General features: G+C 47.1%; 2 protein-coding genes across 2 annotated transcripts; both read left to right on the top strand.

Moving 5' to 3' along the window:
* Positions 1-984: 984 nt before the first annotated feature.
* Positions 985-5,591, top strand: LOC136551324 (receptor-like serine/threonine-protein kinase SD1-8). The gene is made up of 7 exons (XM_066542895.1): positions 985-2,290; positions 3,797-3,922; positions 4,049-4,191; positions 4,343-4,556; positions 4,676-4,919; positions 5,026-5,158; positions 5,257-5,591. The coding sequence occupies exons 1-7, from the start codon at positions 985-987 to the stop codon at positions 5,584-5,586; spliced, it is 2,496 nt and encodes an 831-aa protein (XP_066398992.1). The 3' UTR covers positions 5,587-5,591.
* A 971-nt stretch (positions 5,592-6,562) lies between these two features.
* On the top strand, positions 6,563-25,014 carry LOC136548385 (uncharacterized). Its single transcript, XM_066539937.1, has 6 exons — positions 6,563-6,725; positions 21,334-21,407; positions 24,130-24,213; positions 24,314-24,367; positions 24,647-24,724; positions 24,958-25,014. Exons 1-6 carry the CDS (start codon positions 6,638-6,640, stop codon positions 25,012-25,014), a joined length of 435 nt encoding a protein of 144 aa, XP_066396034.1. The 5' UTR covers positions 6,563-6,637.
* The last annotated feature ends 519 nt before the right edge of the window (positions 25,015-25,533 follow it).

Here is a 25,533-nt window from a genome sequence, read left to right as displayed (position 1 = left end):
ACGCCTGGCCGCGCCCTTCTCCCACGTCCCCTGCACGACCGAGCACCCCGCGTAGACCCTTTCTACACGCCGCAGCCCCTCGCCCCGAGCCGCTCATCCCGCAGCGCCGAGTCAGAGATCCGCCATTGTCGGCATGGAGCCGAGCTCCTTGACCGGCCTTTCCTCTCCTCCCTCGGGCTCTCTCTCCCTCTAAAATGGTGCCCATAGTATTGCGTGAGCACTCCGCACTCACTCCGCTTCTCCCCATGCTCCCTCTCTCGCTCTACAGGCGCCGCCGCCTCATCCCGAGCTAGCAGTGCCGCCGTCACTGTCGATCTCCTCCTCTGCCGCTTTCCAGCAGACGCGAGCTTGTCGACGAGCTTCGGGGCGTGCTAAGGCACCCTCCAGTGCTCCTGCGCTCTTCCTCTCCATCTCTGCGCGTCACTCTGGCTCGCCGGAGCTACGCCGCCGCGGCCTCGCCGCCTCGCCGCACGTACCGCCGCCTCCGGACGTCCTCCGCCGCGGGGAATGTCCTAGGCAAGTTCGCCTCGTCGCGCTCTCCACCCCCGTGTAACCCGCACAGGCGCTAGCGCTCCACAGCGCCACCCCGCCGAGCTCGCCGTTGCCAGCCATGGGCGCCACCGCGTCTCGCGCCTCCCGGTCCACCAAACAGTGTGGACGCAGCACCACCCCGCTGCATTCGGTATTGAAACGTGCGGCTCACGTGCTTCGTCCGCCACGCTGGCGTTGCCACGTCGCCTGGAGGCCGTGCCGGATGGGAAATGGGACTACGGTGAATAAGTTCAGGGGCCCATTTTCCGCGTTTGCAAGTTCGTGGACCGGACTGGCACAAGCCGACAAGTTAAAGGGCCGCCAGTGTATTTCACTCTAAAGTAAATAAAAGTGAAGAAGGTTCTACAGTACCATAGCCTTCTTTACTGAAAGCAAACTGATGTTCGCGCTAGCTCCAGTCTTACACTCCTGTCAGAGTTATCCCTGGCGCGCATGGCCATGGCCATGGCCATGAGCCACATACTCTTCCTTGCTCTTCTCTCCGCGTTGCCTCTCACATCCTCCGCCGCCAGCGGTAGCACGCTGACGCAGTCCACGACCGTTGCCGGCGTGAAGATGCTGGTGTCGCCGGGCAACGCCTTCCAGCTGGGCCTCTTCGCCGCCAGCAGCCACTCCAAGTGGTTTCTTGGCATATGGTTCACCGTCTCGCCCGACACCGTCGTCTGGGTCGCCAACCGCGACCGCCCGCTGAACAGCTCGTCCGGCGTGCTCGGGCTCAACGACCGCGGAGCCCTGGTCCTCCTCGACGGCGCGACGACCAACGGCACCACCGTCGTCTGGTCGTCCTCCAACTCCTCCACGGCGGCCGTCGTCGGCACGGACGTCGTCGCGGAGCTCCGCGACACGGGAAACCTGGTGGTCACGGACGCGGCGGGCGTCGCGCTGTGGCAGAGCTTCGAGCACCCGACCAACACGTTCCTCCCGGAGATGCGGGCCGGCAAGAACTTGAGGACCGGCGCCGACTGGTCCCTCTGGTCCTGGCGCAGCGCCGACGACCCGTCGCCCGGCGATTTCCGCTACGTCATGGACACGGATGGATCGCCGGAGCTGCACATCTGGAGCCACGGCCGCAAGACGTACCGGACGGGCCCGTGGAACGGTGTGCGGTTCAGCGGCATCCCACAGATGACCACCTTCGAGGACATGTTCGAGTTCCAGTTCACGGACACCGCCGACGAGGTCTCCTACATGTTCCGCGACCGCGACGGGTCGCCCATGTCGCGGGTGCTCCTGAACGAGTCCGGCGTGATGCAGCGCATGGTCTGGGTCGCCGCCTCCGGGTCGTGGAGCAACTTCTGGTCGGGGCCGACGGACCAGTGCGACAGCTACGGCAGGTGCGGCGCGTTCGGCGTCTGCAACGTGGTCGACGCCACGCCCTGCAGCTGCGTCAGGGGGTTCGCGCCGAGGTCGGCAGCGGAGTGGTACATGCGGAACACGTCCGGCGGGTGCGCCCGGAGGACGCCGCTCCAGTGCGGTGGCGGCGCCGGCGGCGGGGACGGGTTCTACCTCCTGCGCGGCGTGAAGCTGCCGGACACGCACAACTGCACCGTGGACGCCGGCGCCACCCTCGAGGAGTGCGCGCGCAGGTGCCTGGCTAACTGCTCCTGCACGGCCTACTCGGCGGCGGACATCCGCGGAGGCGGGAGCGGGTGCATCCAGTGGTTCGGCGACCTCATGGACACGCGGTTCGTCCACGGCGGGCAGGACCTCTATGTCAGGCTTGCATCGTCTGAACTAGGTATGCCTGAATTCATTCCCTGTTGCTTCGTCATGATTTGATTCACTAGAAATCGATTGTGTTGTCATTCAACCTCGAGCTAAATCAATTGACTTCTAGCAGAGTAGATGCACAAATTGAATTTTATATAAAAAAAACAAATGAACCAAACAGGAGGGGTACACCTCTACTGAACTTTATTAAAAGAAAAAACAAAGAGATTTACAGAGAGGTTTAAGAAACAAAGAAAGTGAAGGAAAAAATGAGGAAGATTACAACAGAGCTTCGAGACATAATTCAATTTGAAAAAAAAAAGAGTTTTATAAATTTATATCCAAGAAGTTTTGCTAATTTTGCCTGCTTTCCGCAACGGTAAGGTTTATTAGTTGGCATGGAAATGAAAATGGTAAATCCCTTTTACCAGAGCTCATTTTTTTTGTAAAAGTGGTCGTTATTGTTTATGACCATTTCCGAGCATTTTGACATATATACAAAAATTGAGTTTTCTAATTTCCTTTGGAGCCTTAATTGCAATTGGTACACTAAATAGCTTGTTGTTAAAATGACAAATACAGAAAAAAAAAATTCCGACCGACCAAGAACCATTTTCATTTAAATGATATTGCTACCTACCGTTTTCATCCCTAATATTTTGTAGGCGTATACACTCCAACTCCTCGTTTTCATTTAAATTTCCGACCGGCCAAGAACCGTTTTCATTTAAATGACATCACAGTTCCAGCTCTCCGTCCGTTCTAAAAAAGAGTATATGTTAGCTGCGGATATCTCCGTAACTATAATGGTCAATTACTGATGTCAAAGAGATCATATAGTATAAGTGAGTGTTGCAAGTGGGAGGTGATGTTTTTTTGAAGCTCTTGTTTGACTTTGCTTCTCCTCATCCTTATTCCAAGCCAGTAAAATACACTCCTACTATACGCCCTATACATAGTGTCGCTCGGGATCATGTTGGTAGTTCATCTGCTCTACTCACTTAATAGTATATATGTATATAATACATAATCATGAACTCTTTATATCTAAAAAAAACATAATCATGAACAATCAGTTGGTCGCATATATAATACGTATGATTCTAGGGAATGAAGGAGATACAGTCGTACGGCATCTCCCATTTGGTTCAGGGACATTCGAATTTTCGTTGGTCAAATACTCACTCAATTTCCTTGTAGAACATTGTCGTTGCAATTGCAAGACGTTTTCAGGCACTGCCTAGACCTTTCTTTCAAGTCCAAGTCATGCTTCGCCAGCTGCGACGAGAGGATGGATGCTCTGTGTTTTGTTCACTCTCTCTATTCGCAATACTTAAGTCTTCGGTCTTCCGTCGTCATAGAAATATAGTCTGAACAATGCCATCAGTGATCAGTCCATCGCCCTCATTCCGTCGTCGTAGCTGGGCAGCTGGCTGAGTACCTTGAACTCTAAGAAATTGCTAGATTGAAGCAGTCAGTCACCTCAATGTCTCTCTGACGTACACTGCACCCCGCACCGCATATGTGTCTTCAGACGCTACCAAGAACACCCGGAAGAAGTTTGTGGCTGTCATCACGCTGGTGATCGTCGGCTTCGCGTTGCTGCTTCTATCTCTTGCCTTTGTCATTTGGAGAAAAATGCAGCGCAGCAGTAAGAAAGGTTAGTTTTACTTATTTTGTGATTTATTCGAAGCAACAAGCATCTTGTCTGATGACAAAGAGCAAGCACAAGCATATATGCTTCGTTGCTTCCTCATAAGCGAACTCTCCATTTATTTATTTGCAGTTACCATGGTTGATGAGGCAATCGAGCTTATGATGAGCAGCAGTGAATGCCCCACGTACCCTCTGGGGATCCTTCGAACAGCCACCAACGGGTTCTGTGCAGACAATGTGATTGGGCGAGGCGGATTCGGCCAAGTGTACAAGGTATATTGAGGACAATAATGCATCTAGTATATGTTGGTAATTCGATCTATTGTTATTATGAGTCTTGTGATGTCATGCTTATTTTGCATATATGCCGGCCGAATGTCGTCTGATAGATTTTTGTTGGTTGATGATTACATAATTCATTAAGGGCCAATTGCCGGACGGGCAACAGGTCGCTGTGAAGAAGCTGTCAGCGGAGAACACCGCGCAAGGCTTGAATGAGTTCATAAACGAGGTGGTGCTGATCGCCAAGCTGCAGCACCGCAACCTGGTCCGCCTTCTGGGCTGCTGCGTCCACCGCTCAGAGAGGATGCTAGTCTACGAGTACATGAGCAACAAGAGCTTGGACGCCTTCATTTTCGGTATATACTATATACTCCTATAGCTAGTATATGCTATATATGTTGCTGCATTGTTTTAATGGTTGCTCTACTTGTCTTAGCTAAGCAATGCGATGCAAATCTGTGCCAAATAACTGCAGATGAGAGGCGGCGTGCGTCGTTGCGGTGGAAGACGAGGCTGGACATCATCCTCGGCATCGCCAGGGGTGTCCTCTACCTTCACCAGGACTCGAGGCTCAACATCATCCACCGGGACCTCAAGGCTGCAAACGTGCTCCTCGACGCCGACATGGTCGCCAAGATCTCCGACTTCGGCATCGCCAGGCTCTTCAGCGGCAGCGCCGATCGCCAAGAAACTATCACCAGGACAATCATCGGCACATAGTAGGAAGAGGATGATGGACTCTCTCTCTCTCTCTCTCTCTATCTCTCACTGGCCGGTATATATTCTGACCGTGTGTTTTCATGCTTGGAAATTGGAATACGACAGTGGGTACATGGCGCCGGAATACGCCATGGACGGCACGGTGTCGTTCATGCAGGACGTGTACAGCTTCGGCGTCCTGCTGCTGGAGATCGTCAGCGGCAGGAAGAACCACCGGGGTTTCAATCTCATAGCATATGTAAGCATCGATCATCCATTTCAGAAACTTGACATATAAGTGTATACTATATTCAGTCAATTCAGATGCAATTTCTCTGACGTGACGACGATCATCAGGCATGGGGGCTCTGGGAAGCAGGGCGGAGCCACGAGCTCATCGACCCAGCAATTCGGAGCGACTGCACGGGAGCAGAGCTGGCGCAGGCGGCGACGTGCATCCAGGTGGCGCTGCTGTGCGTGCAGGAGTGCCCGACCCAGCGGCCGCCCATGTCGGACGTCATCCCCATGCTGTCGCGGCAGGTAGCGCCGTCGCAGCCGCAAAGGCCCGTGGTGTGCACGCCCAGGCCCATGAGCCACGCCGCCGCCGCGGCTCTCGCCGTGGAGGACGCACGAGAGATCACCTGCGGCAACCGCGACCTAACCATCACGGACCTCCAAGGCCGGTAGCAATGCAATATGCTGTACTGTACAAAGCATGGATGGATGGATGGATCCTGGAGCAGAGATGACGATTTCTTTCGAATTCTCTGCACAAAACTAATGAGTAGTTCGTGGATTCAACTGTTACAAGTGTAGAAGTCGTTCTCAAGTTTCGTCGGACCATAGATGCGGCCGCCGCCGCCGGACATGCTCGGAGGTACGTCGAGCCATCGAGGTGGCTAGGCGTGCCGCGTGCGTGAAGACAAGGAACGGGACGGCTGTACTATTCGATATTTCGATTCGATCCCTGGCGCAGACGCAGGGATGATTATATACACTGTAAATATATAACGTAAAGATCGCTGAACGTGTCTCAACACAACAGTCGACGACAGTAATCTCCTACAACTAAAAAGAACAAAACTAAGATAATTTTTTCGTGCGACTTTTTTTTGGGTCGCCTTCAGTCCGCGTCCCCTGCGATCCCCTCGCTTCCCCCATGCGATAGCTGGCCCGGCAGAAAAGGAAACCGCCCTTCGCACGTGCTCCCTCTCTTGCGCGGTCTCCCACTCCCAGCTCCGAGGATCCCAGCGAAAAAAGGAAATCAATCGCCAAATCCTTCCCTTCCCTCGGCGTAGGAATCGGCCACGCCAAACGCGCCGCCGCCTTAATGCCGCCTCCACAAACTGCCCCCCCCCCCCGGCAACACCAAAACCCTCCCCCAGCAATGCCAGACGCGCAGGAGGTGGGGCCTTCCTCCGGCGTCCGCCATCGCCACTCGTCGTTTTCCTCGCTCGTACACCCGTGACGCGTCCCGATTCTAGTTTCAAATCGCGATGGTGATGATGACTATGCAACACGCGGTAGCACTCGGTACCCGCCACATCCCCGCCGCCGCCGCCGCTTCCTCCCGCGTCATCCCCCTCCGCCACGTACGGCTCCCCCCTCTCACCTTATCAACTCGTCATCTTCCTCTTCGCCGCTTCATACCGCACCCCTTGCCCTCCCATCGCCGCGTCACTGTGCGGTGCCTTCGTTCGCTTGTTGGTTGCCGGTTTGATATATTTTGGGTGTGCAGATGAGCGCGGACGCGGGCGCCGCGATGGAGAAGATCCGCTCCGTGGGGCTACCCAGGACGCAGGGGCTCATCGCTGGGAAGTGGGTGGACGCCTACGACGGGAAGACCATCAAGGTGCGCATCACTTTCCCGGATTAATCCCGCTTTGCAGGCATGTGCTCTTCCTGTTCCGTTGTGAAAGGATCAAGATGCCCAAGAGGAGGGGTGAATTGGGCTAATTCTAAATTTCTTTGCAATAATTAAATCCTATGGTTAGCCCAATTAACCCCTTATGCCTAGAAAGTGTTTCTAATTGTTCTACCACACAAAAGACTTGCAACCTAAGTTCCAATCCTACTCTAGCATGGCAATTATATGAATGTAAAGACAAGAATTGAATTGCTCAAAGTAAATAGAGAAGGAGGAACGCGACGATGTTTTGCCGAGGTATCGGAGAGTCGCCACACCCCACTAGTCCTCGTTGGAGCACCCGCGCAAGAGTGTAGCTCCCCCTTGATCCGCGCAAGGATCAAGTGCTCTCTACAGGTTGATTCTTCGACACTCCGTCGCGGTGAATCACCCACAACCGCTCACAACTTGAGTTGGGTCATCCACAAGCTCTTCGGATGATCACCAAGCTCCCAATCACCACCAAGCGGTCTAGGTGATGGCGATCACCAAGAGTAATAAGCATGAACTCTCACTTGACCACGACAAGCCTAATGAGAAGGGTGGATGCACACTTTGCTACTCTTGATTTTACTAATGAGGGCTCTCTTTGGGATTCTCAAATCTCAATCACCTCACTAGGATCTTGCTCTTCTTGGCACTCTCTAAGGTGTTTCTCAGCTGTTGGAGTGAGCAAAAGTACTCCCACACATGAGTGGAGGTTGTATTTATAACACTGGCTGAAAAACGAACCGTTATGTGCCTCTGCAAGGTGACCGGACGCTCCGGTCATGTTGATCGAACGCTCCGGTCAGTACACCCTAAACTTCAGTGGTTAAGTGTTGACCGGACGCTGGCCAGCGTCCGGTCAGCACTGACCGAATGCGTCCGGTCACTTTTTCCCTTCACTGGAACCTTACTGATGTCGACCGGATGCTGGACCTCCAGCGTCCGGTCACATGCTGAGCAGCGTCCGGTCAGTAGCCGAAACCTGATCAGCATCCAGTCAGCATTGACCGGACGCGTCCGATCAGGATTCTCCCTCTCTGGGACCTTACTGGAGTCGACCGGACGCTGGCCCTCAGCGTCCGGTCACTTGACCTCTTAGCGTCCGGTCACTTCTAGACGCTTTCACCTTGGTCAAATGAACTAACCGGACCCTGAGCCAGCGTCCGGTCAGTATTTGACCCTCCATTCACTTCCAACTCTCGATCACATGTGAATGAAGTTTGCTCTATTGGATCAAAGGGTTGTTTTGGAGCTACCTAGTGCTAGTTTTAACAAGTATGCACCACACCTAACTCACTAGACTCACCTAGGTCAAGCTACCCGTTCATACCCCCCTTAATAGTACGACCAAAGGAAAAACAAAGTCCTAAACTACTCTAAGTGTCTCTCCAACTCCAATTGATACTTAGAACTAGTCCATCCTTAACCTTGTCGTCCATCCTTTGAAAACCGAAACGATTTCCATCGTAGGGGCATGACCACCTTGATTGCCCAATCGATCGCCATTACCGTGACCTAACTTAATTGTCTCTGCAAAACACACATTAGTCACAGTAATCACGTATTGTCATTAATCACCGAAACCCAACTAGGGGCCTAGATGCTTTCAATCTCCCCCTTTTTGGTGATTGATGGCAATACTACCTCGAGTATGTGAAAGAGATGAGGTTTTTAACATGCTTGATTCATATAAGCTTTTGACAATAAGAACAAAAGTGTTAGGCAAGCTTATATGACCCAAGCCAACATGATGTACTCAAAAGATATGAAATAAGCATGAGTACAAGTAATGAAGCTCATTTGCATCGGAGTAAAACATGGAAGCAAAGGCAAATGAACATAGCACAAGTGATATGACATATAAAGAACTCAAAGTAGACAGCACACATGTCACATATCATGATCACGTAGATATCACTATCACATAAATATAATAGAAAACATGAATGCATAATGTATCACACACATAAAAACTCCAAATGTAATAGATAAGCTAATAAAAGATAGACTCCCCCTAAATAGTCGCTCCCCCTAAGACTATCATACTCGAACCCTCTCCCCCTTTGGCGTCAAACACCAAAACCTAAGGGTCGATCGGCGGGGCTGCAGCAGACGAGCCGGGCACTGAGGTACGAGGAGCAAGCTGAAACTGGGCACCATCATCATCTGACCCTGAGCTCTGAGCAGTTTGACCCTCTATAGCTAGAAGCGATGCTGAAGCAGTCTGGGTCAGATCAGGAATAGAAGCTACTATAGGCTGTGCTGGTATGACTAAAGTAGCTGGCTCTGATGATGCCACTGATGAAGGGAGCGTCTCTATAGTCCCGGTAATAGGTGCAACGATAGAAGGACCTGGGACATGCAAGTATGGAGGAGTAGGCTGCCCTGTCAACTCACTGAAGGAAGCACCAACGCTCTTGGACACTGTAGTCTCTGGCACTAGCAGCGAGGGCGTCTCAGCCGGTGTGAAGCCCGTCTAAAGAGGTGTGAACTGTGGGGCTATCACTAGTGAAGCAAAATACTAGGACACCTGCTTTGTAGGTGAAGCAAACTGTGCTGGTGGCTGTCCCTGACTCTGAAGCCCACTAGGCTGTAATGCTGGAGTCATCAAAGTGGTGGCAGGCTGACCAAGCTAGGGCGGAGGCTGTGGCGGTGGAGCCCCAATCGTTGTCACTACATGCTGCATAAATCCAAGTAGCTGCTGCTTAATGAGGATCTGCTGTTGATGCATGGCCTGTTGCTGCTGCTGTAGAGCCTACGTTTGCTGTTGAATAGCTAGCTGTTGTCGCTGAAACTTGTCCTACCGAGTCTAGAACAGAGCAAATGTAGCAGTTGTCTCCTGAGCCTATCATGCCTGGTCCTGCCTCATCCGCTCAAGTATAGCAAGGAGAGCTGGATCTGTCTGCGGTGCAGGTGGAGCTGAAGTAGAGCTACCGGCCTCAGCATCATGTCATCGTGGAGGCATCTGAGGAATGGGCTGGTAGTCATCATCAGAACTGTCACTAGGGTCGCTCACGACCATCCCCTCCTACTGAGCAAGCTGCTCCTCCTCTGTAGCTACAATACCCCTAATAATATCATCCTGCTGGGCTATAGACTCTAGCACATCGAGACGATGGCGCGGCTGGCTAGGTGCCTATGGCAGTGCTATGACGAATCATCTGAGTCATGTTGTATGAAGGGAATTCCGTCGTAGCACCACTATACTCAGCATCTCTGGTGGCCTCACAGTAACTGCCCTGTGAATAAGAAAGGTGATCCAGTGGGCATATGGTACCTGCCTGCAACCTCTGAAGCCCTCAGCTATAGTGTCCTCCATCTCTAACAAAAGAAGATCCCAAATATCAAAAACTGTCTGCTGCATTAGAGAGTTGATAAGCCACAACTGTATGCGAGTCAAGCCCTCACGATACCCCATCCTCAGAAGCAATGTCCTCCTCATGATAGCCTCAAGCACGCAAGCAGTAGGAGTAAGATCACTGGGGTTCCTGTGTGACCCCTCGCCAAAGGGCTCTGTGAAACAGTGACGAACCAAGTCCGTAGGGGGCACCATACAGCCATGAGGGTGTCTAGGGAGGCGCTGTCTGTCCATAGCAAACCTCATGTAACCTGATAGGCTGCTCCTGAAGCCTGAGTATCTCCCTAACCCTAGTGCTTGTCAGCCGGTAGTCTCTGCCTCTGAATGTAAAGTGAATATAGTTATGCTATGGGTCAATCTAGAGAGAAGCATAGAACTGATGAACCCAAGATGGAACATATAATCCGGTCCGTCCAATCAAGTCTGTCAGCCCCAGCAGATATGCAAGGTAGGGGCGAATGTGCTCTCCAGCTGCTGCAACAATAGACTCTATGTTGCACACCCTCTGTGATCTGAATACTGCTCCACTATTAAGATAGGCATTATAGAAATCCTCCTGCAAAGGTGTGTAGAACCCCTCTGATGCTCTCTCCTCCCTCCTGGGTGGAAACCACACCTCAAAATCCACGAACCTCAACTGTTGCACCTGCTTGGCCGTGGCGGCCCTTAGGTCAAGATGGGTCACTGGAGGCGGACCCTGTGGTCTAGACGGTGGATGAGAACCCCTCCTCTGAGTGTCTAGCCTCGGTGTAACTAGAGCACGTGTATGACCAGAGTGGCAAAACTATGGCTGATGTGTCGGCTCTATCTCCTTGGCCTGCTCACCCTCCTGAGTCTGCTATGCTGGCTATGCCTCCTGAGTCTGCTCTACTACCTATGGCTGCTGCTATGACTTCCCCTGAGGCTGGCCCTCATCAATGGCAATACGCCGTCCTCCAATCATGAGTCCTAGCTAGACCACCATGAAGGCGCTCAACTCGCTCAAGTGTAGCCCTCACTTCTGGTGAAAGCTGGTCTACAATCCGGACTCTGCTACGAGCACCTCCTCTCTCGGCACGCTTTGTGGCCTCTGCAACTACGGCAGCTCTTGCTATCTCTGCATCTGGATACTTGCACTTCCTTACTACTATCTTCTTTATCGCCTTGCCTTTTGGATCTATAGGCTAGCGAGGCGGGGGCCTCGAATCCTCATCACCGGGACCACCTCCGACATTCTTCGTACGAGCCATCTGATGGATCTGAGAAGAATCAACTGCCGCTGATAAAGATCAACTGTCACTTCTGAGGCTTGGCCTCGTTCCGTACCACGAGCTTGGCCCTGAGTTAACTGACAACTACCACTGACACCTCAATAGCACCGAGTCACTGCATGATGGAATAGATAGGATATACAAATAATTTTAATTATACATCTAGAGATATGAAACCCTAATAGAGCAAGCAGTTAGGTACGAAATTGAAACGCTGGCTTGCTACCTGATGAACCGGCGAAACAACGAGAAGAGGTACGAACGGGGAACCACCGGATCAGCGAGGCTAGGGTTCGTTGGTCGGCATGGATTGGTCGGGGAAATCCAATGGCGGTGCTGCTGCTTGGCACGTCATCAGCACTAGGGCTGTGCTGCGTGAAGATGGTGAAGGCACGACAGCGTTGACACTAAAGCTCGGATGGCGCAGCACGGGGACTTGGCGAGCGGTGGTGGATGATGCGGCGGCGTGGGCACGGTAGCTTGGCACGGGCACGGTAGCTCTACACGGGCGCAGACAGGAGGCGGCGCATGGGCATGTGAGAAGCTGCGGTGGCGTAGAGAGGCGGCTCAGGAGCGCGGGGAGGCGCTGTGGTGGCATGGAGGCGATGGCTAGGGCACGAGCACATAGCGGCGTGGACAGGAGGCGAAGTTGGCGCAGGTAAGGGGCTAGGTCAGAGCGATGCTCGATTATAAAGGGGTCCCCCGTGGGATTGAATAGAAAATGGAGAAAGAGTTTGCAATCCACACGATTCCTATTGACCGGACGCTCTAGTGGCAGCGACCGGACGCTGCCACCCAGTATCCGGTCGATTCCAGAGAGGTCCAATTCCTCTAAAATCATGACCGAACGCGTCCGGTGGACACCGACCGGACGCATCCAGAGTCCGGTCAATACAGCCTTCGTCTTCTCCACACAATCAGACGTTGAAATGCCTTCTGACCGGACGCTGAAATGCAGAGTCCGGTCACTCCTTCGCAGCAAGTTCACCTCCTGTGAACTAACCGGACGCTGGACTTCAGAGTCCGGTGCAGCGTCCGGTCACTCTTTTCTAGCAAATCTTCAAAGTCCTTCATGCTGCCTGTTCCTAATCAAGTCCCAACTTGAATAAGATCCAAATAAACACCAATTGAGACTGATGTGAGTGACCTCTCTCAAACCCTCAAGTTTTTCAAAGTATTTTGCCTTAGGCTATAATTCTTTTTAAGAAAATAGGCAATAAGAGGGTAATTTGAAGACAAACGACAAAACAACATTCATGCATATGCAATGCAATATTTGTAAGTAAATTTAGTTGCTTGTCAAGTTTGATCCAAGGTTAAGCTTCTTCACACGCTTTTTGGCGGTTATCTTAACCATGTTAGACAAGCCCTATATGCATTACAAAACATTAAACATGTTGTATATTACAATACAATTCAAGGGACAACACAAGCTCATTTTTTAGTGAAATTACTAAAATCAAGCACATTGAGCTCATTCCGTAATCTACAAAATATTGTCTCATCTAGCGGTTTAGTGAAGATATCCGTCGATTGATCCTCGGTCCTTACACCTTCTAGTGATATATCATTTTTAGCAACATGATCTCTAAGAAAGTGATGGCGGATATATATGTGCTTGGTGCGAGAGTGTTGAACCAGATTATTTGCAAGTTTTACCGCACTTTCATTGTCGCACAAAAGAGGTACTTTTTCTAGAACTACACCATAGTCTAGCAAAGTTTGTTTCATGTAAAGTATTTGTGCACAACAAGCACCCGCGGCAATGTATTCCGCTTCGATGGTGGACAAAGCCACACTATTTTATTTCTTGAAGGACCAAGACACAAGTGATCTACCAAGCAAATGACACCCTCCGGATGTGCTCTTTCTATCAACTTTGTAACCGGCATAATCCAAATCAAAATAGCCAACTAATTCAAATATACCTCCTTTAGGATACCAAAGGCCAATGCTTGTGTGTGTTTAAGATACCTAAGGATTCTTTTTATGACAATCAAATGAGTTTCCTTAGGATTAGCTTAAAATCTAGTACACATACACACACTAAACATGATGTCGGGCCTAGATGCTGGTTAAATATAACAAACTACCATTCATAGAGCGGTAGAGAGTTTGATCAACCGAGGTTACCTCCCTCATCTAGGTCGAGATAGTCCATTAGTTGGCATTGGTGTCTTGATTGGCTTACATTCATCCATCTTGAATCTCTTGAGAAGATCATTAGTATATTTCTCTTGAGAGATGAAAATCTCTTCTCTCATTTGCTTGACTTGAAAACCAAGAAAGAATGTAAGCTCTCCAATCATTGACATCTCGAACTTCTTCGACATCAATTTACCAAACTCTTTGCAAGAATCTTCATTTGATGATCCAAAGATGATATCATCAACATACACTTGACAAATGAAGATATGTTCATCAAGCTTCTTGGTAAATAGTGTGGTGTCGGCCTTCCCAATGGTGAAGCCCTTCTCAATGAGGAAGTCCCGAAGGCGCTCATACCAAACTCTTGGGGCTTGCTTAAGCCCATATAAAGCCTTGGACAACCTATAAACATGATTAGGATATCTAGGGTCTTCAAACCCGGGAGGTTGATCAACACAGACTAGTTCATTAATAAAGCCATTTAAAATGCACTTTTCACATCCATTTTATAAAGTTTCATTTTATGATGTGATGCATATGCAAGGAGGATACAGATGGCTTCTAATCTTGCAACCGGTGCAAATGTCTCTCCAAAATCCAAACCTTCAACTTGAGAGAACCCCTTTGCCACTAGTCTTGCCTTGTTCCTCACAACAACGCCTTGATCATCTTGCTTTTTTTAGAACACCCACTTTGTTCCAATGACTCTTGCACCTTTAGGCCGCTCTTCAAGAGTCCAAACTTTATTACGGGTGAAGTTGTTCAACTCTTCATGCATTACATTTATCCAATCCGGATTTTGAAGAGCTTCTTCTACCTTAGTAGGCTCAAAGCAAGAGACAAAAGAGTGATGAGCAATAAATGAAGCAAGTTTTTGTGAGTGAGTCATTACACCCTTTGAAGGACTCCCTATGATGAGATCTTGTGGATGATCTTGTAGTAGAGGTGTATTTCTTCTATTGACCATTTGAGGAGGAGGTTGTGGAGCATCAACATCTTGTGCTTGTACCACCATTTGATCATGGGAGACATGAGTGTCTTCATTTTCTACTCTCCCATCTTTATCACCATCTTGTGACACACTTGATGAAGAACGGTGGTTCAATCACTTGTACATCATCTTCATCATCTTTAGGCTTGATGTCTCCAACCAGAATGTTCTTCATAGCCTCCCTCAATGGTTCATCACCTACATCATCAAGATTCTCATGTGCTCCTTGGGAGCCGTTAGATTCATCAAATTCCATATCATATGTTTCTTCAACCAAGCCGGGGGCATGATTAAATACTCTATATGCTTTGGACTTTGATGAGTAACCAACAAGAAAACCAATATCACAACTGTCTTTGAAACTTCCCTAGGTGTTGACGCATCTTGTAGATGTAGCATTTGCAACCAAACACCCTAAAGATGGAGACGTCCGGCTTCTTCCCATTGAGCAACTCATAAGGTGTCTTGCCAAGGAACTTTTGAAGGAATAGGCGGTTTGATGCATAGCATGTGGTGTTGATAGCTTCCGCCCATAGAGCTTTAGGGGTGTTGTACTCATTAAGCATTGTTCTTACAAGAGTGATCAATGCCTGGTTCTTCCTCTCAACTACACCATTTTGTTGAGGAGTATATGTTACGGAGACCTCATGCTTGATCCCAACTTCATCACAATAGGCTTCTATATTTGTGTTGTTAAATTCCTTCCCATTGTCACTTCTTATCTTCTTAAGCTTCACTTCAAATTTATTTTGTTCTCTCTTGGCAAACTTCTTGAAATAAGATGCAACTTCAGATTTGTCATGAAGGAAGAATACCCATGTGTACCTTGAATAGTCATCAATAATCACAAGACAATAAAGATTTTCCTCCCAAACTCTTGTATGTTGTTGGCCCAAATAAGTTCATATGATGGAGTTCTAGCACTCTTACGGTTGACATGAAAGCTTTTGTTGGATGGGTATTTGCAACTTGCTTGCCGGCTTGACATGCACTACAAAGCTTGTCCTTCTCAAACTTCACATCCTTCAACCCTCTCACCAAATCATTTTTCATTAGCTTCTTGAGTGAGCTCATCCCAACATGAGCAAGTCCTTCTATGCCATAGCCACCCAAGTGTTGTTTTGGTGAATAGGCATGTCTTCAAGTTTGCATCTTCAGGAGGTGAAGTCCACTAGATATAGGTTGTTGTATCTAAATCCTTTGAATATCACATGATCATCATCCTTCTTGGATACAACAACCTCCTTCTCGGTAAACAAGCATTGGAAGCCAAGATCACATAATTGTCCAACTGGATAGCAAGTTGAAACTCAAAGAAGCAACATATAGCACATTGGAGATGGAATGATAATTTGATATAGCCACTTTGCTCAATCATTTGACCTTGCCCTTTGAGTTATCTCCAAATGTGATTCTTTCTTGTCCATCTACTTCTTCATCTAGTGAGGTGAACATACGAGGATCACCGGTCATATGTTGTGTGCAACCACTATCAATAACCTAATGACTTCCACCGGTCTTATAGTTCACCTACACATAAGAGATCAAGCTTTAGGAACCCAAACTTGTTGAGGGCCCTTCACCTTCTCAACAAGTGACTTTGCAACCCAAATTTTCTTAGGCCTATTCTTGTTGGGAGGACCTAAGAACATGATTTTCATCTTTCCACTAGAATCCTTTCTAAGCATGTAGTGAGCATTGAAGGCAAAGGGTCTAGCATGCTTGGGTAAGGGTTGTGGCGGTGGAGTTTGGCACTCATGAGCAAAGTGGCCTTCTTGTCCATACTCAAAACATCTCTTTGGCTTTGGCTTTGATTGTTGTTGTTGAACTTGAGCCTTCTTCTTCTCTACACTTGCCACATATCCAATGCCACTTCTATCCATCTTCATGATAGTGTTCATGAGTAGCTCACTTTGGAGATGCTTGCCTCTTGCAAACTTGCTCAATCCCATCTTGAGATGCTCTTTCTCCATCTTGAGCTTCTTGTTCTCTTCCTTGAGAACATCATTGTTCTTCTCTTCCTTGAGCTTCTTGTTCTCTTCTTTGAGCTTCTCATTTTCAAGGATCAAATCTTCATCATGATCAAGAGTTTATAGCACAATGGTGTTGTGGCTTTTCATCTCTTCAAGATCTTTCATGAGCTTTTCATTTGCATTCTTGAGCTTGACATATTCATCATAGTCATTGCACTCAACCCTCTCACCAAATCATTCTTCATTATCTTCTTGAGTAAACTCATACCAACATGAGCAAGTCTTCTATGCCATAGCCACCCAAGTGTTATTTTGGTGAATAGACAAGTCTTCAAGTTTGCATCTTCGGAGGTGAAGTCCACTAGATATAAGTTGTCGTATCTAAATCCATTGAATATCACTTGATTATCATCTACCTTGGATACAACAACCTCCTTCTTGGTGAACAAGCATTGGAAGCCAAGATCACACAATTGTCTAACGGATAGCAAGTTGAAGCTCAATGAAGCAACATATAGCATATTGGAGATGGAATGATCATTTGATATTGTCACTTTGCCCAATCCTTTAATCCTTGCCCTTTGAGTTATCTCCAAATGTTATTCTCTCTTGTCCATCTACCTCTTCATCTAGTGAGGTGAACATATGAGGACCACCGGTCATATGTTGAGTGCAACCACTATCAATAACCCAATGACTTCCACCGGTCTTGTAGTTCACCTACACACAAGAGATTCAAGCTTTAGGAACCCAAACTTGTTGAGGGCTCTTCACCTTCTCAACAAGTGACTTAGCCACCCAAATCTTCATAGGCCTATTCTTGTTAGGGGGTCCTAAGAATATGACTTTCATCTTTCCACTAGAATCCTTTCTAAGCATGTAGTGAGCATTGAAGGCAAAAGGTCTAGCATGCTTGGGCAAGGGTTATGGTGGTGGAGTTTGGCACTCATGAGCAAAGTGGCCTTCTTGTCCACACTCAAAACATCTCTTTGGCTTTGGCTTTGACTTATGTTGTTGTTGAGTTTGAGCCTTCTCCTCTTGGTTTGCCAAGTAACCAATGCCACTTCTATCCATCTTCATGATGATGTTCATTAGTAGCTCACTTTGAAGATGCTTGCCTCTAGTGAACTTGCTTAATCCAATCTTAAGATACTCTTTCTCTAACTTGAGCTTCTTGTTTTCTTCCTTGAGAGCATCATTGTTTTTCTCTTCCTTGAGCTTCTTGTTCATATCTTTGAGCTTCTCATTCTCAAGGATCAAACCATCATCATGGACAATAGTTTCTAGCACAATAGACTTGGTGGTTTTGAGTTCTTCAAGATCTTTCTTGAGCTTTTCATTGTCATTCTTGAGCTTGACAAACTCATTATAATCATCGGCTTCAACCACTTGCTTGCCCTTGCTACTAGAACTTTGCTCAATGCTCTCAATGATCAAATCATCACATGATGTAGCTATATCAATCTTGACAACATTGTTAGTAGCATCATGTGGCTCATCGGATAAAAATTCTTGAGCAATGACAAGATTATCATGATTAATCTTAAGAGTGGTGTATTCTTCTCTTAGCTTGTTGTGGCTAGTGATGACCTCATTATATATCCTCTCAAGTTTATCATGTTTTCCAGAAGCTCTTTCTTAGAAGATTTGAGCTCCTTGAGTTTAGATGATATAGCATCATTTGCTTATTTAAGCTCAACACTAGCCTTTTCCGCTATATCACATTTGGCTAAAAGAGAATCATTTTTAGCTCTAGTTTTTATAATGATCTTAGTGTATTGTTTTAGCAATCTAGCAAGATCATCATCAGAAGGTGATTCATATTCATCATCATCACTATCGCTATCATCATCACTAGCATGCTCATCATCACTACTATCATCATTGTTAGATACCTTGTGGTCACCCTTGGCCATAAGGCATAGGTGTGTAGAGGATGATGGACGGTGGTGGCGATGAAGATGATGAAGAGTTGATAACAATTGTGGCCACCTTCTCGTTGTCACTATCATCATCGGATGAGGCACTAGATGAATCAATGTCTGTAAGCCAATCACCAACAATGTATGCCTTTTCACTCTTCTTCTTCTTGTGGAAGTCCTTCTTCTTGCCATCTCTCTTCTTGTATGGCTTGTTCTTCTTCTTCTCTTCTTCTTCTTCATTACTTGAGTCATCTTTCTTGCCCTTGTATTTATTCTTTTAACTTGTCTTTCTTGGGCTTAGTGCATTGGTGTGCTAGATGACCAAGTTCTCCACAATTAAAGCAATTCATCTCAGAGATTGGCTTCCTTCTAGAGCTAGTGAAGAACATCTTCTTCTTGCCATCAAACTTGATGCCACTCTTGTTGAGCTTCTTTAGCATCTAGGCGGTCTTCTTCACCATGAGAGCAAGACTTTCATCATCAACTTCATCATCACTTGAGCTCTCATACTCAAGTCTTGCTTTACCCTTCTCTTGGCTAGCTTTGAATGCTAAGTCCTTATCTTTCTTCTTGGTAGAGGATGAGCCATCTTATGGCATGATGTGCATGTACATCTCATGAGCATTGATCTTTCCCAAGATTTGTGTCGGTGCAGCGGTGAAAAGATCACCTTGATGAAGCACGGTCATAATATACCCATATTTATCAATGGGGAGGACACTCAAAATCTTTCTTACAACATCGGATGGTTGCATTTGAGTGAGTTCAAGCCCATTGACTTCCTCTATAAGAACATTCAAACGTGAATACATCTCATTAGCATATTCTTTAGGAAGCATTTCAAAAGAGTTGAGCTTTTTCATGACAAGATGCCAGCGTTCCTCACGCTCACTCTTAGTTCCCTCATGGAGCGCACAAACGTCCGACCATAGTGCATGGGCGTCTTTGTGGTTCCTCACCTAATTGAACACATCTTTGCAAAGGCCTCTAAAGATGGTGTTTCGAGCCTTTACATTCCACTTCTCGTAGTTCACCTCATCGCCTTGCAGGTGAGTAGCATCCCGAGGTTTTGGGAAGCCATGTGAGGCGGCTCTAAGAATACCAACATCTAGAGCTTCTAGATACGCCTCCATGCGAATTTCCAATAAGGAAAATTATCTCCCTCAAAGATAGGAGGAGGTTCATCCCCGTGAGACATCTTGCTCTAGGCGGTTAAGCCTAAATATGTGAGCACGAGGCTCTGATACCAATTGAAAGGATCAAGATGCCCAAGAGGGGGTGAATTGGGTTAATTCTATTTTTTTTTTTGCAATAATTAAATCCTATGGTTAGCCCAATTAACCCCTTGTGCCTTGAAAGTATTTCTAATTGTTCTACCGCACAAAAGACTTGCAACCTAAGTTCCAATTCTACTCTAGCATGGCAATTCTACGAATGTAAAGACAAGAATTGAATTGCTCAAAGTAAATGCTCAAAGTAAATAGAAAAGGAGGAACGCGGCGATGTTTTCCCGAGGTATCGGAGAGTCGCCACTCCCCACTAGTCCTCGTTGGAGCACCCACGCAAGGGTGTAGCTCCCCCTTGATCCACGCAAGGATTAAGTGCTCTCTACGAGTTGATTCTTCGACACTCCATCGCGGTGAATCACCCACAACCGCTCACAACTTGAGTTGGGTCATCCACAAGCTCTCCGGATGATCACCAAGCTCCCAATCACCACCAAGCCGTCTAGGTGATGGCGATCACCAAGAGTAACAAACACGAACTCTTACTTGATCACGACAAGCCTAATAAGAAGGGTGGATGCACACTTTGCTACTCTTGATCTCACTAATGAGGGTTCTCTTTGGAATTCTCAAATCTCAATCACCTCACTAGGACCTTGCTCTTCTTGGCACTCTCTAAGGTGTTTCTCAGCTGTTGGAATGAGCAAAAATACCCCCACATACGAGTGGAGGTTGTATTTATAACACCGGCTGAAAAACGAACCGTTATGTGCCTCTGCGGGGTGATCGGACGCTCCTGTCATATTGATCGGACGCTCCGGTCAGTACACCCCGAACTCTAGTGGTTAAGTGTTGATCGGATGTTGGCCAGCGTCCGGTCAGCACTGACCGGACGCGTCCGGTCACTTTTTCCCTTCACTAGAATCTTACTGATGTTGATCGGACACTGGACCCCTAGCGTCCGGTCACTTGCTGATCAGCGTCCGGTCAGCATTGACCGGACGCGTCCGATCAGGATTCTCCCTCTCTGGGACCTTACTGGAGTCGACTGGACACTGGCCCTCAGTGTTCAGTCACTTTCAGATGCTTTTACCTTGGTCAAATGAATTGACCGGACCCTGAGCCTGCGTCCGGTCAGTATTTGACCCTCCATTCACTTCCAACTCTCGATCACATGCGAATAAAGTTTGCTCCATTGGATCAAAGGGCTGTTTTGGAGCTACCTAGTGCTAGTTTTAACAAGTGTGCACCACACCTAACTCACTAGACTCATCTAGGTCAAGCTACCCGTTCATACCCCCTTAATAGTGTGACCAAAGAAAAAAAACAAAGTCCTAAACTACTCTAAGTGTCTCTCCAACTCCAATCGACACTTAGAACTAGTTCATCCTTAACCTTGTCGTCCATCCTTTGAAAACCGAAATGATTTCCATCATAGGGGCATGACCACCTTGATTGCCTAATTGATTGCTATTACCGTGACCTAACTTAATTGTCTCTGCAAAATACACGTTAGTCACAGTAATCATGTATTGTCATTAATCATCAAAACCTAACTAAGGTGCTAGATGCTTTCCCGTTGAAAATCACCTAGAGCAGCGTGAGTCCTCTGTTCTTGTGCTCGTATTCTTTGCAAAGAACTAGGAAAAGATCCATCTTTTTTTCTCTCTGGCTCGGGTTTCTTGGCCACTGAACTGCGGAAATTTCTTTCTTGCAGTGGAGGAGCCGCTCAAGACTACATTCCAGGTGTCGATCTGCTCCACTCGCTGTTCGTCTATTCCTGATGGATCTCTGTCCGTTTTGTGACTGATTTGGTTCTGGTTGCTTTCTGAACGAAAACCCCTGCAGATTTTGTGCCTGTTTCGAAGTCGAGTTTTGCTTTAGTTCTCGCATTTTTGCGGATTTAGGTGCTCCCGAGCGCTTCTTCATTAAAAAAAATCTGAAGAACTGCGAGTTAGTCTGTTGTCCTGTTAGCTGCGTAGGGCTTAGATCTTTGAATTTGATTATGTCCAGAGCTCAATTTCGCTGACCTTTTACTGTCGATCCTGTTGGAATTTCCATCAAATTGAAAATTTTGCGTGCTTTAATTTCTCTTATTTCCTGCCCCCGCTACTTCTTTCTGTTATTTGGTCCGGTGTACACCAAATTTGGGTCTTCGACTCATTTTGATTCTTTTCATGAGAGAAGCTCATTTTATGGCTTGAGCTCAAGAATGCTTTGTGTCCGTGCTCATTTATTTCGAGTTTTCGGCAGAGATAGAATTTTGGTCTTTTCCCCACTCGACTTTCTTGTGGATTGAAGTGATTTTGAGTTCTCAACTTGGTGCTTTACATAGCATCTTTTTGTTGCCGTAAAGCTTAAACTTGTTCTGTGTTGAGTGTTTTTGCAACAATCAATTTGGTGCTTTCAGAAACACCTTTACGATTTCGAAAATGAACTTTTCCTCTTGTTTGGGTTGCATACAGAGATATTTGTTTCGATATGTCACGAGGTATATAAATGAAAGTAGTACCTCTGGTTGGGTCCTGACTACAATTTTTGGTACAAGTTGTGGTGTCGGTGCCGTCTACTGTATTGAAATCGGTGGTGATCACCGAGTTCACGATCTTAGAGCTGGCTTACAGTCGGCCCGGCTCGTTATCACGAGTCTGCGCTCCCACAGGTCTCAGGTCCACCGGAGCTACAACATATAAGGCCTTAAACTTACTCAAGTCAAAAGACTAGCCTGATAGGTGAGGGTTCTCCCGCCTTATATGTTGTGCTCCCCCACCATCGCTACACGATGTGGGACTAAACCCCAACAATCTCCCCCTTAGTCACACATCGGGGTGCCCCCATCATATGTGACGTTCGAGATCTAACAATCTCCCCCTTAGTCACACATCGGGGTGCCCCCACCATATGTGACGTTCGAGATCTTTTATCGGATTTAGCTTTTTTTTACCATAGGCTCGATACCAATTGTTGGAACCGGTGGTGACCACCGAGTTCACGATCTTAGAGCTGGCTTACAGCCGGCCCGGCTCGTTACCATGAGCCTGCGTTCCCACAGGTCCCAGGTCCACCGGAGCTACAACATATAAGGTTTTGGGCTTACTCAACCCAAAAGACTAGCCTAATAGGTGAGGGTTCTCTCGCCTTATATGTTGTGCTCCCCCACCATCGCTACACGATGTGGAACTAAACTCACATACTGTTCCAGTGCTCCATTTGGAGCCCAAATACTCCTTTTCTTCTTGTTTGACTCGCAACTAATTTCGGTCTTGGCTGCCGGCTAGGAGGCCGTCTAGACTTCCTACTTTCTAAGCATGTGTTAGCATGCTAGAAATATTTTGGGGCAATTTCTTATTTGGCCCTGGTTCAAAGTTGTCTTTCTTCTTTGGCCCTGAAACAAAATTTCTTACCTATTTGGCCTCACTCGAAGTTTCGTTTTCCAATCTGGCCTTACCGTCATCTCCCGTCTCTAACACCGTTAAGTGGCACATGAAATGACCAAACTGCCCCTGAGACATTATGAGAAACCAAAGGTCACCCAGACAGCATAACAATATAATTTTGAGCACTTTGAATCCAATTTTCATAACATCAAAGTTTTTGTTATAAAAATTGGATTCAAAGTGCTCAAAATTATGTTGTTATGCTGCCTGAGTGACCTTTGGTTTCTCATAATGTCTCAGGGACAGTTTGGTCATTTTATATGCCACTTAACGGTGTTAGAGGCGGGAGATGCCGGTAAGGCCAGATTTAAAAATGAAACTTCGAGTGAGGCTAAATAGTTAAAAAATTTTGTTTCAGGGCCAAAGAAGAAAGACAACTTTAAACAGGACCAAATAAGAAATTTTCTCAAATATTTTAGGGTCAGGTACTCCCAAGATTATATAAAGTATTGATTAGGTGTGTTGCATGCTGAATTAGTCCTTTAACCCATGGGAGGACTCTGTCCAAGCTTGTAGTTGGATGGTGCACACACTGTGTGGATCTCACCTAGCACGAATCAATCGCCGAAGAAATTTCTATTGTTTGATTTGGACGTGTGCTGATGAAGGTGGACCTGTGGCCTGGACTGTTCCTGGTGGAGACGTTTCAATTGCAGATTCGGACTTTTATTTGGTCCTTAAGTGCTTGTCATGACTCATGATTAGTGTGACAAAGAGCATGGTTGATCTCAGGACTGAGGACGTGTGTGGTTGTGCAACCACTCTGGAATCACAATATGCCCCACTAAGAAACAATGTTTTTCTTTCTTTTTTATGTCAACCTGCTGGCATCACAAGACTGTGGTGCTGCATTCTGTTAGCTTATGTATTTTTCACCACATGTCTATTGCAATTTGTTGTTTAGTTTTATTATTTACTATTGATCTTGTTCTTTTCATCAGTAGACAGCATTTTTTCTGTTGACACTTGATATTATATTTTTTAAAAACAAATAATATGACCAAAAAGTGATTGGTTAGATATGTTTGCAGAATGTGCATCAAGGAAATCTGAGAGGGATTTTGGTGCGTTTTCTGAAGGCTAGAGAATGGAGTGCCCCTAAAGCTCATAAAATGGTAAGTCACCGGACCTCCTTTTGCGTGATCTACAATCTACATTCAGGTTGAGAGGTTTCCCTTGGGAAGAACTGATGAGATATCTAATTGTTTGCTGCAGCTAATGGATTGCTTAAACTGGAGAGTACAGAATGAGATTGACAGCGTGTTAGCTGTAAGTAGCTTTTTTAGTGTACAAAGTCTTTTTTTTTCTTTTGAAAAAGAAAAGTAGATTGGATTGCCAGAATGCCAACAAATGAATTGGGATATGTTTTGTAGTGATTGCATATCTTCACTTTTCCCTGCATATTCTTTACATTGGCAGCAGGGTTTTTTTTTAAATATTGTTTCATTTGCATCATGAACTAAATGCTAATACCAATATATGCGGCCCTTTTTATGATTTAACTCATGGTATTTTTCTTACTAGCATTACAATTTGTTTTTGATACAGAAACCCATTCTGCCATCTGATTTATATAGAGCCATTCGAGACACGCTACTTGTTGGATTGACAGGGTACTCCAAGCAGGTACAGTGTTCAGACTCATATTTCTCATGTTAGCAATGTTAACAATGTTATTGATATGATATATGCTTTTACTAATCTCTTTTTCTCCATCCATTGGAATATTCTATTTTCGCCCTCACATGATTGCAAAAGTGATCTATTCATTTCTTAGCAGTTTGCTACTTTGTTTCCTCTGTAGTGAGAAGGAGTTTTTATTATATGCTTTAATTTGTGCTCCTCTCCTTTTTTTGTAGGGACAACCTGTTTATGCATTTGGTGTGGGTCTTAGTACTTTTGACCAATGTTTTTGAGTCGTCGCCTAGGCGACAAGGCGTGGTCGAGGGCCTGGGCGTCGGGGTCGCCACGACCTCAGCGTGTATGGCGTTCGCCTCATAGGAGTAGGCGTCGCCTAGGCGCGAATGGCGTCGGGCAGACGCCTACCACCGCGCCGCGGACGCCGGATGCCGGTCGTAGGGGAAGGGCGCCAAAAGGAGCGTGGTCCCGCGGGGAATCGACCGCACGCCCGCGGGAAAAGGAAGAGGCGCGGGAATCGACCGCACGCCCGCGGGAAAAGGAACAGGCGCGAGTGCAGGAGAGGGGAGAGGAAGAAAGAAGGCGGCGGACGGACCTCGACCTCCGTTGGGCTGCTACTCTGCTCGTGTCCACCGGCCGGCCGCCCCTGTGAAAGGTCCTAATATAGCTAGAGGGGAGTGAATAGCCTATTTAAAATCTACAAATCAACTAGAACAATTTGATCAGTATGACAAATAGCGAAATACAAACTTGCTCTAGCTCTACAAGGGTTGCAAGCCACCTATCCAATAATTCTA

Source organism: Miscanthus floridulus, chromosome 4 (assembly GCF_019320115.1).
Source record: "Miscanthus floridulus cultivar M001 chromosome 4, ASM1932011v1, whole genome shotgun sequence".
NCBI lineage: Eukaryota > Viridiplantae > Streptophyta > Magnoliopsida > Poales > Poaceae > Miscanthus > Miscanthus floridulus.
This window is presented reverse-complemented; position numbering and strand designations above follow the sequence as displayed.